This window comes from Apostichopus japonicus, chromosome 17, assembly GCF_037975245.1.
Source record: "Apostichopus japonicus isolate 1M-3 chromosome 17, ASM3797524v1, whole genome shotgun sequence".
Classification (NCBI taxonomy): Eukaryota; Metazoa; Echinodermata; class Holothuroidea; order Aspidochirotida; family Stichopodidae; genus Apostichopus; species Apostichopus japonicus.
Window position 1 is genome coordinate 32325020 of NC_092577.1, and position 18023 is coordinate 32343042.

The window sequence follows — 18023 nt, forward strand, 5'->3', positions numbered from 1 at the left end:
GATCATTTCTGTAAAGGTATGTGCTTTCTCTGTACATAATCTGTTGTCTAGTGGATCAAATCTGTCTATTTGTTGATCGATGGATCGGCTCTCTGAAGTGATCTGTTGACAGATGGATCATTTCTATCAAGGTATGTGCTTTCTCTATACATAATCCGATGTCTAGTGGATCTAATCTGTCTAATTGTTGATCGAGGGATCGGTTCTCTAGTGATTTGTAGACAGATGGATCATTTCTGTCAAGGTATGTGCTTTCTCTGTACATAATCTGTTGTCTAGTGGATCAAATCTGTCTATTTGTTGATCCAAGGATTGTTCTCTGAAGTGATCTGTTGACAGATGGATCAATTTCTGTCAAGGTATGTGCTTTCTCTGTACATAATCTGTTGTCTAGTGCTTCAAATCTGTCTATTCGTTGATCAACGGATCGGTTCTCTACAGTGATTTGTTGACAGATGGATCAGTTCTGTCAAGGGATGTGCTTTCTCTGTACATAATCTGTTGTCTAGTGGATCAAATCTGTCTATTTGTTGATCGACGAATCGGTTCTCTTCTGTTGACAGATGGATCATTTCTGTCAAGGGATGTGCTTTCTCTGTACATAATCTGTTGTCTAGTGGATCAATCTGTCTATTTGTTGATCGACGGATCGGTTCTCTTCTGTTGACAGATGGATCATTTCTGTCAAGGTATGTGCTTTCTCTGTACATAATCTGTTGTCTAGTGGATCAAATCTGTCTATCTGTTGATCCACGGATTGGCTCTCTACAAGTGATTTATTGACTTGATGGATCAATTCTGTTTGTTGACTTTGTGATATTTTCCTGGCGATCTTTGGACTGAACATACTGTATACTGTTATTTACAGGATCAAATCTGTCTGACTCGTGGATCAGTTCTGTGTATAATCTGTAGTCATTTATCAACTAATGGAGTGGCTTTATAAAGTGACTTGTTGACCGATGGATCAAATTCTACTGATGGACCAAGCTATCAAAGCTTTCCTTGATTGAGTCTTCTTGTGCAACTAATGGATCAATAGTCTATAGAATATAGCTGATTGAAGGATCAAATCTGTGCGGTGATATGTTGACTTAATAAGATCAGTTCTCTAAATTTATCTGTTATCAGGTGAATCGATTCTAGAAATCTGGATTAATGGATCAGATCTGCATATGATCCTGTAGTCTGGTGGACCAGCTCTACTCATAAATCTGTGGCTTGGTGGATCAAATGTCTTGTGATATCTTGACTGACAGTTCAAATCTTTGTGATGATTTTTTACCAAGTGGATCAACTATGCATGGATATTTCTCGACAAATGCATCCATTTTTGTTTCTTTTATTTTTGTAACTGATGGCATTCATTTCTAAAACTATCATATAACTTGGACAATCTTATTACAGAAACTGAATTGATTGGACACCTAATGCCTTTTTGGGGGGTTTCAATTTCCAAAGTGACTGAAACTTAGAAGCGGGTGTTAAGTCCAAGCTCGCTATAAATGTTGGTATGAAAATGAATAGTTTCAAGAACTACAGAGTTTCATGTTAATTCAGGGCTGGTCAAACTTCTGCAGAAATTGGCGAAAAATGGTTTTCCTTAGGATCATACTTAAAAAATTTTTGTTTATTACAAGCTTGTATTCTTTTATAGACTTCCTAAATTGCCATTATTAGAAGGAAAGCGGGGGAAACAATATCAGACCTGTTCCTGTAATATTAGAATGAACCCTTTTACATTATTAGTGCCTTTTGCACATGTTTGCCGAAACCCAGCTTCGAAGAAGAAAAGTCCAATTTTATTTCGTACTTGTCACTTTTTATTAAAAAAAGAAAAAATGGAACACCGTCAAACTGAAACCAATAAAGTACATAATCCGGGGACAAACTTCCCACTCACCTCTGTCAGCGTGTCTGGTTGTTTTGCCGCCTCTTCTACGTTTTGTCTCACAGCCTCGGATTCGGTTAACTGCCTCTCCTCCAGCTGCACCGGTTCGGCGTTGGCCTCCGTCGTGGCGGGAGGAGGGATGACCTTGGGCTCCACCAGAAAGTTAACGGAGGGCTGGTGGTGTTGCTGCTGGTCGTCCGCGCCGTTCCTGAGTTCATCCTCCTGATAATATTCCAGATTATTTTCCGACTACAAGTTTGTATTTTGGGGTGGGCAGAGGAGGAGGGGGGGGGGGAAGAAATGAAAGAAGGGAAAGATAAAATAAAAAATTGTTTTTGCAAAAAATTTTGCTGCTATCTAAAAAGTTTATTTTACATGATGCTAAACTGTTTGCACTTACCCTAAGGTATCACTATGCTATGGGACGCTACCTTTTCACGGTCTTACCAGTAATACCGAGCATTATTCGAAACATGGTCAGATTTGTTAAACCTAAGATAACGTCCCCCTTGCTTTCATTACAAAAAGATTCCCAGACCACAATCGTTTAATTATGTCAATCCATTCCAAACAACCTCATGACCCAGCTGGCACTTCGGTTACATTAGCGCAACCCTTATCAACACACACTCGGTTCAGGCATTACTAAACAATATTTCTTACATTACCTGAAATAACAACAGTGGCACGTAACTGATGTTGATTCGATGACGAGAAAGTTTAAGTTCATTCACCTAAATATTGATGTAGCATCTGAATAAAATGTCACATTTTATAAATATGATCCCAACTTAGGTGTCTGTGACAATGTTTCATCTTGAATAATTTTCAAATATGGCATGAACGAGCAAATATTTGAGTCTGCTTAAGAGTAATTTCAAAAATTGATGAATCTTTTTGGCAAATTCCAAATTTTTCTAGACCCATGATCACCGTCGACCAGTTTGGATGTTTATTCTGCGGACCGCCCCCATTTTCTTTGTAACCCTCACCTCATGTGGAGCCAAGTGTCCGTCCACTTCCCTTCCTTTGCCATGCATGAAGAACTTGGGATGCCTGGCCTTGAGCTCCCGAGGATGTGGGGTGCCGTGCCTGATGAATGAATTCTGTCGGAGAACAAGTGTAGAAGACGCCAGCATGAAATGCAATCATTCCGAGTTGAGGGATAGTCATTTCAACCTCTGGTGACCCCTAATGACCTCTGACCTCTTATTCCTGTTACACTTTTCAACGTTATATAACCAACAACTTCTACCAAAGTATAATTGAGCATTTATATTCAAATGTGAAGGAGAAAAACTTTAAAGGTTTCTATAAAAAGTTGCCCCAAGTTTGGCTAAAACCCCCCTCCCACCTAACCACCCCCATCATTTCAACCTCTCGTAACCTTTAATGACTTCTGACCTCCTATTCCTGTTACAATATTCAACACAATATTGCCAACAATCTATACCACAGTATAATTGAGCATTTATATTCAAATCTCAAGGAGAAAAAACTTTAGAGGTTTCTTTAAAAAGTTGCCCCAAGTTTGACTCTCATTCCCCCCACCCCGACCCCACCACCCCCCACCCACACCCCAACAATTGAGTACTTAAAGAGTGACATAAAATCTTTATTAGAGCAGAACATTCCATCACAATTTCTAGAGAATTTATATTTTGAATGCCAACTTAAAAATGTCACCGATAATCGCTCCCGATTGGTTGACTCACCGTGTCCTCATAGTTGTGTGTTCCGGGGGCAAACCTAATCTCCCTCTCTCCAGCTTTCTCCATGTTGGGTTCTTCTTCGGTCGCTGTGCTACCTCGAAGAAGATTCTCTGAAAATTGCAATGAACCCTACTTTAAGCATACAATGAAAAAGACAAGTGAAAGAGAGACTGCAAGAAACACGGGAAAACCCCTCACAAATACCGGCGGGAAGCTGTTAAAAGGCTTTTCAATTCAAAACTAATCTTTCCTTTCTTGCTGTGGGAATCGTAACAAAAAGGAAGGCTGTATGCTCGGATTCAGTGTCTTAATTATTCATGAAATATCAAGGTATTGGCATCCGAAAGTCACTTATATCCTATGCAACATAATATAGTCCATGTAGCTTTCACTTATTACGTAACAGTTCAAGAGCATACTGTATATCCCTTTATCTATATTTACTACGTTTATATGACGCAAATGTGTACAGAAATGATATACCTCCCAAAATCAGGAGAGATGATGAAATACAACAATGAAATTGTAGATAACAGCTGACTTTTCTGTTAACATTTAGGAAACCTTTTAATGTTTGTCATGTTTGAACAGAATAGCTTTGTAAAGTAGTAACGTTACAACTAAAGGTCAAACAACCGTACTAACAACGGGTGGCATTTTAAGGACTCTCTTTTACACTTATAATGCCATCCACGATTTTGTGCCTGTTTAAATCAGTGATCGGCTTCAAAAGCCTCCCGTTCATCCAGGACTCTTCTTTCTCCATCCAAATCTCTACTGGTTATCCCCACGGTTAAAACTTCCCCACTTATGAAAATCGACAATTTTGATAGATGTGTTGCCACGTTATGGAACATCTTACCCTGAGGAAAAGCTAAGCGTGCCAAAACCATTCGTGAATTTGAGAAACGTGTAGAAGCTGTCTTCTATTAAAGCTGCCTTTTGGTAATTATTTGCAGTCTTTAGTCTTCCTGGAGTCAATTTAATTTTTTGGGCGGTTTTAACTCTTTTTCTGTACCTTTTAATAAATATTACCTCTATTTTGTTTACTTCTTCGTTTGTCATTTTCACCTTTTATTTGCAAAGCGCCTTAGAGCATTTATACTTTGGAAGCTCAGGAAGCTTTATGAGTTTGGAATATTATTTATTATTATTTATCATCCTCTGATGTCATTCACCCAGCAGTAACCCCTTAAATCAGCCGGTAATTTAGTGATTAAAATAGGGGCTTGCAGGAATCTAAAAGGTTCGGACAAGTCTTTCAGAGTAAGGCCCACTATTTAATCACAATTTGCATGAATACTGATTTACAATTTAAAGCTAAAAACCTTTTAAAAAAAAATATATATCTTGCTGGTAATAAATAAAACCTGATCATTTCTGGGAGAATTAATGGATGTCTTAAAATGGAATAATTGTTTGAGAGAAACACAAGGGGGGGGGGGGGGGGGGGTGAGCAATTGGATAGCACAAAATTTACCCATACTCTCTGTTGGTCCCCTTTGTGGCAGTAAGAAACAAGTCAAGACTTTGAGCTTCTGGGGGCCAATTTCTTCGGTCTGGAAATTGATCAGAGGTTGTGCCTGCAATTTAGAGAGAAAGAGAAGGGGGAAAAAGACTATGTTTTAAAGTTAGGCAAAACATAAAATTTCGACACTATCGTAAGTATTTTGCAAAAAAAAAGAATTTCCCCGGTTTCCCTATTGCTGCTCACTTTAACCCTCCCTCTCAATGTAATATCAGTAAGTTTGTGGTCACAGTAGCTATTGATTGTAGAGGTTCTAATTGTGAACGTCTTGTTGCAGAGAATAGGCTGATTTTCTCCTTGGGTACCCTCTACCCTAAAGGCCTCAATTCCAAGTTCGACATACTTTAGTTCCCTCCCTCAGCCAATCCCTTTCCCTTTGTCCTAATCCTCAGTTCATTGTGCTTTTCTCCCTTCTATTCAGTGTGTGGTTCCCTTGTTCATTTGAGCGTACCCTTAAAGACTGTGTGTTTCTACGTGTCTTGTTAGTGGTAATTTTTGTCACCTTGTTGAAGGGTTTAAACCCGAAACGTTGTAATTTAAATAACTGTACTTTTGCATTGTATCAACTCAGTTTTCGACCTCTATAGATATATCTCCAATCCAAGGGAGATTTCATTGGACACAAAATTAGACTTGTATGAAAATGATATTGGTACCCTCGGTCCCACGGTAGACTGACAAATTAAAATGTCAGATCTGTTGCAGAATGTCACAAAGAAACTGAAACAAGGGGAATCATTTTACTTGGCTAAAACCAAATCTCCCAGGCAAAGAATGTAACGAGATATAAATTGCCCAAACCCCCTGGAAGGGGGGGGGGAGGAAGAAGGATTCTAAGCTAATTGAAGTAAATATCATTTTAAAATTATAGTTTTATGCCAATCAAACTGCATCCATTTCTCCAAGGATCTCCAGTTTTGACAAATATATTTCTGCCTCTGAAAATGACAGAGTCCAATATCTAACGGTGATTTTCTTTCCAAGGAGATTTCTTTCTCTCCGGCTGCAGCCAGAACTTGACACCTCAAACACCTACAATTCCACTGCGCTATCAGATCTAACAAATCATGACAGTGATGGCGATGACACTTTACCTCCATTCAAACGTTTAATTCGAATCAAATCAGGACAGCTCTAACTCGAAGTCCGCGGGGATTGAATTCAGCGGGAATCAGATTTTATGTCAATTAGTCGGTTCGGGTACAAGATATATTGCCGAAGTGTCACACATCCGACGACTCCTCCGTGCTTTTAACCTGGAGAGGCATTTCGTGATGTGATGTTCGTTCCGTGCGGTTAACGATTCATCCAAAATTACATAGATGTCACAGACGAACTGCATTTCTGCATCTGTTTTGTACGGGCAGTAACTGAAACCGATTCGGTCATAGTTCTATGGCATTAATGTATTCTTTCTTTTCTTATGAAAAGGAAAAGGCAAAAAACCCAACATATTTATCTGAAAATGACAAAGATATGCTCGTACATGAACAGCTCACCCAAAATAGGTAGGATTAACCCTAATCTGTTTTGATAACATAGTCTAACCTGGCTGCAACTTGTGAATGGGAGGGCAAGAGGACTAAAGGTGAGGCAGTGCTGGAGACACTGTCGAGGCAACGCCGCATAATCTGTTTTTGGTCACCTACCTGATTTTCTGAGAGCCACAAGGCCTTTAGGTTACAATTTGAAAGTTGTATCGGGATCCAGTCCAATCTGTTGCCGCAGACATCAAGAACGTGAAGTTCTAGCAGGAGGCCGAGCTCCGGAGGTAATCGTGTCACCCTGTTATCTCTCAGTGACAACACCCCTAGCCTTGTGCACTTCCCGAGCTATGAACGACAAAAAAGATATCATATTGTTTTTTAACGGTTTAACCGTTTTCATACTGAAGGAAATTAACACACAGGTTACTCACAACTTCAAAAAAAGCTCTTTGGACTGATTCTGAAATCTAAGGTACCAATTTGGGTACCAACTGTGTTGGTATCATCAGTTGGTTATATTCTGTGTAAATTCTAGCGTAATAAACTTTCTATGCAAAAGTGAATAACACTTGAGCAAGAGGAACTTGAGTTTGCAGAACAAGATTAAGCAGTACAGGTACATATTCTTGTACAGTAGCTAACATACTTCAAATGCAAGCATCAGAAAACTCAATGATGTGGAACGTGACTTTAAGAGACTAAAACATTGGTTAATGTAAAACAAAGGAGTATCTGAAGAAAGGTTAGTTCTTACAACTTGGATTCTAACTCTAAAGAAAGGGAGTGGGGGTGGGAGGGGGGGACTGTTGGTATGATTTCAACATTTACAATCATATACATCCCCTATCCCACCTCACCTCCCAACCGCAACTTGTCCACAGTAATACAGTAATACCTCAGTTTCATTAGTGCCTACAGAAAATCAAGAATAAAAGTATGCTGTGCATGGTATTTTCTTCTTTTACAACTCTTTGGCTTCGGTCTAAAATTTCGTGACACTCCAAAAGCTAAAGAAAAGAAGAGTTGTACTTTCCATTCCCATAATTCTAATTCCCTTTTAGGAAGCTAAAAAAAAATTGTTGAAATTATTTCTTCTGCACAATAAAAATGACAAGGAAAGAATGCTGCTCTATTGCAATCAAGTTTCTTTCAAATCTACACATTATTTTTTCAGGTACTGTACATTTACAGAGCCTTGTTCATCCCTTACCTCTATAGGGGCCCCTATGAATCACACACTTCATGAATACATTGTCTTCACCATGCATTCACAGAGAAATATAACCCAGGTTTACTCAAGTCCTCAAGATTTTGCCACATCTTTGCTACAAAAAGTTTATCCCAGACATGCTAGATCAACTGTAATCCAGTATTTTTTTTTTTGGTCTATTTTCCTCGTCTCTTTGCTGTCGATCATCAGGTGGAGGAAGAGGAAGAGGAGGCTGCTTGGATACTTACCTCCGAGGGTAAATGCGTCAATCGATTCCTGTCTACGTTTAAGTTGTTCAGCTTCTTCAGGTAACCGACCGTAGGAGGCAACGCTTGCAGCAGGTTCTCGGTCACGATGAGTTCCGTTAAATTTTCGCAGCTGAAAAAGGAAAAGGGAAGGAAGGAAGAGACGGATGAGTAATTATTTCCACGACGACGTCACAATTCCGATACGGAAGGGTCGTCGGCTATCCGACAAGAGTACCTCCATCTAAAGCAAGGAAAGTGCATAGACTGTAGACTTAATTCTGTCAGTATTTTCATTGTATCAAAACCAATTCTGAACAACGACTAATACAAAGCACACAACACACTTTTAACCCTAAACCAGTCATTTGGGTTTGTTTTTTGGGGGGACATTTTTTGGTTTGTTTGACATTTTTTTTTTTGACATTTTTTTTATTTTGTGTTTTGTTTTTTTGTGGACATTTTTTGTGTTTTTTGGTAGACTACAAAGATTTTAGTGCATGTGTGTGAGAGGAGATAGGTAAGTGAGGAATGAATAAACACTGCTGTTGTTCTAACATTGCCAAGGGGCCAATTTGGTACCTCATGTTAATATACTGGAGACAGAACTTCAGCTTTTTCATCACAAAATCCACTATGCACAAATTTTAAAGGAATATTTCCTGTGGTTTAATAAAATATAGGAACATTGATGCATCTGAATATTATGACGACCATATCCTCAGAGCATTTTCTGATGGCAAAGATATGGATTTTCCCAATTTTGATGGTATTTTATAAATGCATCTGGCAACAGTAAAGTGAATGATGTCATCAAGGTCTTGTCAAGATATTGAGATGGGGGTTCTCAACTAACACTGTGGAAGATTTTTTTTACATATTTACACATCTCCCCCCCACCCTCACCCCCAACAATTACATACTGTTCTTATGTTTTTTGGATGGATAACAAAACCAATTTTGTTTGCCAGAGAAAATGTTTTATCTGGGGACGTGGGTTATGGACCCCAGGGCTGGTGTCCAAAGCTAATGACATTAAAATGAGGTGATCTGATCCTCCATGCCATGGTAGGGTTACGGGAGTTACCATTTGCTGAAATGGGGGGGGGCAAAGGAGGGAGTCACTCAGTGGCTTTATTTTATGTCCATATAACATGATTGGAATAACACTTATAATATAGGCCGATTTATACCAGACAAGGTCAAAAAAAAAAAAAAAAAAAAAATAGCAGCAGTGGCCAGCTATATTTACAGCAGGATCCAGCTGGGAAACAGGCAAAGTAAACGGGAAGTGGAAATAGCCTCCTACCCTGCATTAAAATCATCCACAAATCTATCTAACTTACAAGGGAGAGGGGTGAGAGGGGCGAGAGGGGTGAGAGGTAACGCAAGGTCTGGGTGACAGTGACTGTCAAATGTCTGAGGTCCGACCATTGGCTGATTTTGTAGTTCTATGCCTCATGAGCTACAAATAACACAGCTTATATATGGTCATTTTCACAATCAGTGGTGTAACTTTTGTAACACTGAGAGCCAAAATTTCAAACACTATATATATATCAAATTTTTTACTAACATCACCCGTAAAAGGGTTCAAATTTTTGGAATTTCAACTTTTCGGAGCTTAAATATATACTCTTGCTGTATTAACAATTTCAGCAAAATACAAGATTTTTTTTTACAAAATACATTTAGCAGAGCTTCCACAAATCCAATGTTGTAAAACACATTGTGTTCGTTTTGAATTTTTATCGTAAGACTTTAAATATTTGCGAAAGGATGGAAACCCTCATATACCAATTGCCTTCTATGGCATATTAGCTAAATTTTTCTCCTATTTCCATAGCAACCAAGGTCACACGAGCCTCTCTTCCATCTTCGCTTCTACTTCGAGACGACTCTTAACATGCATACACGGAGAATAATCAATTTTGCAGCGAGCGACACCTGCATGAGGTAGCTGATAACAAGTTGACATAAACATGACATTTAATACCAGGTAAAATTGAGAGTATCTCCAGCTTGCTTCATTAATTACTTCTCCTTCGTTCAATCTCTCTCCATCTCCAAACTCGGGAATGATGGAGATTGGTCCTCCTCTTTATCTTGTTGTAATTAGATCTCACACCTTTCTCCCCCCCCCCCTCCCCCTCACCGATCCTTATTCGTTTTTGTAGTGCTCTCCAAATGGCATATTTTGCAATGATATATACTACAACACTATATATGAGTGCTGCAGTTTTACCTCAAGTAAAATTCTTCCATTCTGTAATAAAACTAAATTCCCAAAGGAGAGCTCATATTGCTATAACTATAAAATGCATTGTTATCAAAACTATATACAACACTACATTGTAATTTATGCAAAATTGGATTCTCATATCATACTTTTATTAGATTTCCTATCTCTATATTTACGTAGAAAACCTTCGGCTATCAACTTCACTGTCAATTAAAAGGTAATATTTTATGTCATCCATAATTCCCTTTCCACATACCAAAATACATAAATAATCATAATAATATCAGGTTGGGCAAGACTATCCCTGATATATTAAAATTTTGAGAGAAGACATAAATAGTTCTGATGGTGTCACCGAACATTTCCTTTGCTAGCCTGTACAACTCTCCAACTTGCTGTAATTTGTCAAACCTTAATCAATGCTATGCTGCCTTGCCTACTCAGTGGCCTACAGTATTAAAAACTGACTGTGGAGCTGTTGAGCTGATAGAGGGGTGAGGGGGGCGAGGGGGGTATGGAGATAGAGGGGGTGGGATCAATCTTTTGCATACCATAACATTTCCTTTGCTAGCCTGCACAACTCTCTAACTTGCTGTAATTTGCCAAACCTTAATCAATGTATGCTGCCTTGCCTATCAGTGCCCTACAGGCCTTCAGTATTAAAAACTGACTGTGGAGCTGTTGAGTTGGTAGAGGGGAGATGGGAGGGGGGGTGGGGTACGGAGATAGATGGGGGAGGGATCAATCCTTTGCGTACCGTTATACTGACAAAAGGATTACTTTAACACAGAGAATTATAAATTTAATACATGCATACCCAATCATGACGATGGTTGGGTGTTTCTCCTTTTAATAAAAGCTCTACACATCACCAGGTTGTTTATTATTACCTACAGCCTGCCTGCAGATTTATAGATTCCAGTGTTATAACTAACAGACAAACAGATGGTATTGAACCCATTGAACCCTGAAAGATTGATATGACTCTGTTTATAGGTACACGCAACTGTACTGTGCAGTATCTGTGAACCTATAATAAAACCATTTACAATGAGTTTGCTGTGATGATCTGTTGGCATGCATACTTAATTGTATATAGAGAATCTCTTGATAGGCAGTATCGCAGAGTATCATATATATGGACGATATTTCATACCCTGCACTGAAATATATAACTTATCTCTAGATTGCCTCTTTCAGACCAAAATCAACAACCATGTTTACTACTCAGTACATGCAAGTTGTAATTCTAATATTCGCTCTGTCATAAACCCTTACAACTACAATAGTATCAAAAGGCGTATTAAAGGTATCTCTCAACCCAAGGACAGATGACACATGTTTTCTCCTTCACAAAATATTAAATCATTAAGAAACATGTTTCTTTGTGGCTTTAGATTATCATTTTTGCTATTGATCTTTGCATTGATTCTGTGTTCAACTACAGTTAGGTAGAGTCAGCCAATGATCTTCCAATGTTGAATGTTGGTTTATCCAAAAAGTAAACAAAAGAAGAAACCAAATTTGTTTACTCATTAGAAAGCGCCAAAGCTGATTTAGTTGTTAGATCACAAGTTTGGTCATCTGGGACTACCAGACGACCATTAAAGATTTGTCCTGCAGAACATTTGTATAAATGACTGAAGTGGATCAACAACTGATTCCCATACTAGAAACACTCTGGATACATGGAGTACTCGCCTTCTTAGCACAGAGTGTAGATTCCCATACTGGGCACTCTCTGGATACATGGCATACTTGCCTTCTAGGCACAGAGTGTAGATTTCCATACCGGGCACGCTCTGGATGCATGGAGTACTCGCCTTCTTGCCACAGAGTGTAGATTTCCATACCGGGCACGCTCTGGATGCATGGAGTACTCGCCTTCTTGCCACAGAGTGTAGATTCCCATACCGGGCACGCTCTGGATGCATGGAGTACTCGCCTTCTTGCCACAGAGTGTAGATTCCCATACCGGGCACGCTCTGGATGCATGACGTACTCGCCTTCTTGACACAGAGTGTAGATTCCCATACCGGGCACGCTCTGGATACATGACGTACTCGCCTTCTTGACACAAAGTGTAGATTCCCATACCGGGCACGCTCTGGATGCATGGAGTACTCGCCTTCTTGCCACAGAGTGTAGATTCCCATACCGGGCACGCTCTGGATACATGACGTACTCGCCTTCTTGACACTGAGTGTAGATCCCCATACCGGGCACACTCTGGATACATGAAGTACTCGCATTCTTAACACAGAGTATAGATTCCCATACCGGGCACGCTCTGGATACATGAAGTACTCGCCTTCTTAACACTGAGTGTAGATTCCCATACCGGGCACGCTCTGGATACATGACGTACTTGCCTTCTTAGCACAGAGTGTAGATCCCCATACCGGGCACGCTCTGGATACATGACGTACTTGCCTTCTTAGCACAGAGTGTAGATTACCATATTGGGCACTCTCTGGATACATGAAGTACTCGCCTTCTTGACAAGGAGTGTAAATTCCCATACCGCGCACGCTCTGGATACATGAAGTACTCGCCTTCTTAGCACAGAGTATAGATTCCCATACCTGGCACGCTCTGGATACATGAAGTACACGCCTTCTTGACTGAGTGTAGATTCCCATACCGGGCACGCTCTGGATACATGAAGTACTCGCCTTCTTAGCACAGAGTATAGATTCCCATACAGGTCACGCTCTGGATACATGGAGTACACGCCTTCTTGACTGAGTGTAGATTCCCATACCGGGCACGCTCTGGATACATGAAGTACTCGCCTTCTTAGCACAGAGTATAGATTCCCATACCGGTCACGCTCTGGATACATGAAGTACTCACCTTCTTAGCACAGAGTATAGATTCCCATACCGGGCACGCTCTGGATACATGAAGTACTCGCCTTCTTAGCACAGAGTATAGATTCCCATACCGGTCACGCTCTGGATACATGAAGTACTCGCCTTCTTAGCACAGAGTATAGATTCCAATACCGCACGCTCTGGATACATGACGTACTCGCCTTCTTGACACAGAGTGTAGATTCCCATACCGGGCACGCTCTGGATACATGGAGTACTCGCCTTCTTGCCACAGAGGGTAGATTCCCATACCGGGCACGCTCTGGATACATAAAGTACTCGCCTTCTTAGCACAGAGTATAGATATTCCCATACCGGTCACGCTCTGGATACATGAAGTGCTCGCCTTCTTAGCACAGAGTGTAGATTCCCATACCGGTCACGCTCTGGATACATGACGTACTCGCCTTCTTGACACAAAGTGTAGATTCCCATACCGGGCACGCTCTGGATACATGGAGTACTCGCCTTCTTGCCACAGAGGGTAGATTCCCATACCGGGCACGCTCTGGATACATGAAGTACTCGCCTTCTTAGCACAGAGTGTAGATTCCCATACCGGTCACGCTCTGGATACATGAAGTACTTGCCTTCTTGACACAGAGTGTAGATTCCCATACCGGGCACGCACTGGATACATGGAGTACTCGCCTTCTTCACACGGAGTATTGAGTCCCATACTGGGCACGCACTGGATACATGGAGTACTCGCCTTCTTAGCACAGAGTGTTGATCCCCATATTGGGCGCTCTCTGGATACATGGAGTACTCGCCTTCTTAACACAGAGTGTTGATCCCCATACCGGGCACCCTCTTCCTCCTAGGAACTCTTTTAGACTCTTGCTTTTATCATTGCATTCTCTGTTCAATGACCACCTGCAACACATTGTCTTTTACCCATTGTCCTAAATTTTCTCCAATTCTACACATTTCCCTCTGTCACTCACATTTGCACTCTCACGTACTTTTCAATTCAGTTCCCCCCCTCTATTCAAAGAGGCAGGCAGGTCAATTACTTTGAAATGTGAGTGAAACGATCTCCTGAATATATCCGATGACGGTTTAGTTTTGTATTTCTGGAAAAAATGTGGGCCTTCGATAGAGCTTCAGGAAACCTTTCCTCAAAGGTTATACAACAGCCATGTGGCAATTAATTAAACTAAACCCTACAGCCAATTTTTCCTTGTAACAAGAAACTTTCTTAAATGTGACATGACTTCTTTTCTTTTAACTAATAACAATAATAATGCTCCACTGCATATACATGTCAAAACAATTCTGACGAGAATGGCAAATTTTGGGCTGACGCATGCACCTGGCATTTTCCATGAACAATAGGTTCAGTTAAATGTCAAATAACAACAAGTTCGAGGAAATGACAGACACAGATACAAAACCAATCAAATTATATCGGATGTTTATCTGGAGGAACAGTAGCAAGTCAGGTTCTCAAGAGTTCACAGTCTAAGCAAAACAGTTCTAGTAGTGAATCTTTGCAGTGACAGAAAAACCACTTCACCTACATGAACCCTGTACTTTCAACGCATTCCCATGGTCCCTGTGCATGGAACCAGAAGAATACTTCCCCTCGAGACATCCAAACATCTCGGAGACCTTGACAGAGGTTTGAAACTGGGGAGCGGAGGCGGGGTGGAGGTAAAAGTCACACCAATGAATAGAGGTGTTGTGAGCGCACAGTGTCCAAATAAAAATAGTTCCCATGAAAATTATCTCATGGGCCATGCCCTTCCACCCACCCCCCCCTTCCCTCCCTCTGCTTCAGGGATGCTGCCCCTGTGTTGCCAGGCTATGTTGGACAACACAAACCAATAACGCTCCACTATATACAGCATTCTAATTGAAAGAAAATTTAACCCAGCTACCCATTTTGACATGAATTCTGTTTCAGGCTTTTCCATATTAAACATTTGTTGACATTTTTAAGTGGTATCCTGTGACGACTACAACACTGACATTTCAACAAAATTATTTGGCACTGGCAAATTTCCTCACACGTCTTCCATTCGATGCCAACTCATCCGTGCTTGCGCATGAAACACTCAGTATATATGGTAAACACTCAGGATACAAGTATCTTCACTCTAGCACTAAATGGTGGTGAAGTAGCCTTATACATTTCCGGTGTTTCATTCTATGCTTTTACTTTCCCACTTGCATTGTGCAGTGCGGATGTAACTTGCTATCCATTTCAAAATTAAAGTGATTATGAATACATGTATGAATGATATCTGTCTTCAACGGATACATTTTTGACACTTTCGATCATAACTTTCTTAATTAATGAAATGTGTTTGGCAAAATTAGCTTGGTGAAACCTCATTTTTCATGGTTCGTCAGATACAAGCGGCATACACGAAGTTCCATTTTTTTTTTAAATGAACAGTTTTATGTGTTTCCTTTCTCGAAACACTTTAAGGTACATATAGAGATGATAAATATTCATAAATAACAGATGATATTGCATCGAGTGTTAACCATATGCTGGAGTGCACAGCATGAGCTCCCTTTTTTATTGGGGGGGGGGGATGGGATTGGGGAAATGAATTATATATGTATGCAATAACAGAAAAATCATGACAGCTTTTGCTGCAATCACATGAAAGAGTAAGGTGTCTCTAGGTATGGGCTCGAGGGTATTAAACAGACATAGTAGTGTCTGCAATGAAAATTCAACAGTGAACCATCTAAAAGAGTAATTTATATATAAAAGAGTATTTTATATACCAGTTTAGATATTCATGTATTTCTAACTTTCAAAATATCTGATAGGCAGTTGCTTAATTGGTATGTACTGTATATGGTATATGTATTTACCGTTTTATGTATTTACTGTTTTATGTCATTGTATATTCTAGACTGTTTGTAAAGCGCACAGATGCATCGCCTGTAGTGCGCTATATAAGACTTTATTTACATTACAATACTTTGTGCACCAAAGTAGTAACGACACAAAACTATTCTGCTGAGGCAAGTGTTTGGGGTAATTAAACGGTCAATAATTTTTCAGAGACTCGATAAAATAAGACCGCAATTTATCACACAGGGTCACCCTCCCAGAGGCTGGTGCAGAAGTGATTAATATACTTGATTCGTTCCTCAACATTTTGTCCCCTGGACAATTTTCATATTAGTACTGCATTAATATACATTTAAAGTTAACAGGAATAATTTTTAAAAAAAATTCAACTGTTATTACACTATTTGAAATAAAAACAACTTCAAGCTACGTTGCTATGGTATTTTATTCTTGAGGATTCAAAAGCTCCCCATGTCAAAAGTGGGATGCTGGGGGTGGGGTTGGGGGAGGGGGGTGCTGGCAGCATCCTGCAGCCAGACTTCGGAGGACGTATCCTTTTATGCACTGAAATTTCACATTATAGACACAGAGGCTACACAGAGAACCCCTATTGTTGGATACTGATTCATCTTAGCAGATCAGGACTTTGCAGCTAACTGTGCACAGCTCTTGTTTTATTGGCATTGTGCCTTAGAAAACAAAAGCTGCATTAAAAAAACTTAGTACCCCAAGTACCCCCAATGTATTTGTAGTGACCAGTCTTGCAGCCCACTTACCTGCCAACTGCTGGCGTGAGCACCACCAGTCTATTCTGGTCAACTTTCAGGATGCTCAACTCTGTTAGATTACCTGAGAGGTGGGAGGAACCAGAACGAAAAGAAATTCCTCAAAAAAGAAAAACGAATCAGAATACATAGTTGAACAAAACATTAAAAATTAAAATTAAGAAACACCATGTAATCACATTCAGGGCGAATGTTTACCAAATTTCTGTTCGGATATTGAACCCAAAATCACATGGAGGTTGTCTGGCAGACAGCTAGTAGTTTACACCAAATTCAGATGGCATTGTAACTGAATATATCCCCAAATAGGTAAAATAATAAATTGGTTCTACTCAACAAACCAACTCATATCCTCTCCTACAGGGTAGTCAATCCGAATTGAAAAGTGGGGGCGGGGGGGGACATATATGACTGAACACAGATAAAACTGAAGGAGTGCAAAGCAAAGCCTTTATTGGGGACTAAGGGGTGGACTCACGACTAGAAATCTTCAGGTTCAACTACCAACTATAAATGGAGTTTTTTGGAGGGCATTTTGGGTGCCATGGAAGCAAGATACAAACAGTATTTAATAAAGGAGAGAATGACCATACCAACTTGAAGACATTTACTACATGCTGAGACGCTAGGAGCTGCTACTTCCAAACAATTTAGTTCGTGCAGAATGTTCATGTTTTGAGAAATTTCTATTTCTACACATTTTTTTTCACCAATTCCTAAATCAAGTCCTGTAGAGGTTATTGTAACACTGAGGGGTCACCATCCTTAAAATATTCCCATTTTGTAATCTTTGATATATTTCTTTCTTTCATTTTTCTTTTGAAATTTGCCTTTTGCACTTCCTATATCTCCACTTCCTCTTTATTTAAAGTTATCCCCCCCCGCAACATTCACCTGAACTCGGATTGACGCATACGATGAAGCCCTAACAATGCATTTCTTATAAATCCATTTCCTGTTTTACTTAACAATGAAGCGCTAACAATGCATCATTTCTTATTTCCATTTCCTGTTTATTTAAAGTTATCATGCCCGCAGCATTCACGTGAACTGTCGGCCCGATGCATACAATGAAGCGCTGACAATGCGTGCGCCCTGCGGGGTGCAATTTGTCTTCCGTCTCTGCCATCTTCCAGGTTGTAAACGACACATGAGTCTTGAGAGGTTTCGGTTGCCTAGCGACAGCAATCCCACCTTCAGAAGGATGAAGCACATTCGAGAGTTCAGCA

At 40.1% G+C, this 18023-nt stretch overlaps 1 protein-coding gene across 20 annotated transcripts in view; it reads right to left on the reverse strand.

Annotated features, from left to right (window-relative positions):
• The window catches only part of LOC139954928 (protein scribble homolog), a 121899-nt gene that overhangs the window by 54416 nt on the left and 49460 nt on the right, over positions 1–18023 (reverse strand). For 19 of the 20 annotated variants that reach the window (XM_071954931.1, XM_071954941.1, XM_071954926.1 and 16 more), the window contains exons 7-13: positions 16786–16858; positions 8077–8206; positions 6781–6963; positions 5084–5186; positions 3607–3713; positions 2884–2997; positions 1904–2140 (exon numbers count right to left, since the gene is read on the reverse strand). In XM_071954931.1, the coding sequence (XP_071811032.1) occupies positions 1904–2140; positions 2884–2997; positions 3607–3713; positions 5084–5186; positions 6781–6963; positions 8077–8206; positions 16786–16858 (947 nt within the window). The remainder of the gene's footprint in view (positions 1–1903; positions 2141–2883; positions 2998–3606; positions 3714–5083; positions 5187–6780; positions 6964–8076; positions 8207–16785; positions 16859–18023) is intronic. The other variant, XM_071954922.1, reaches the window with a different exon arrangement.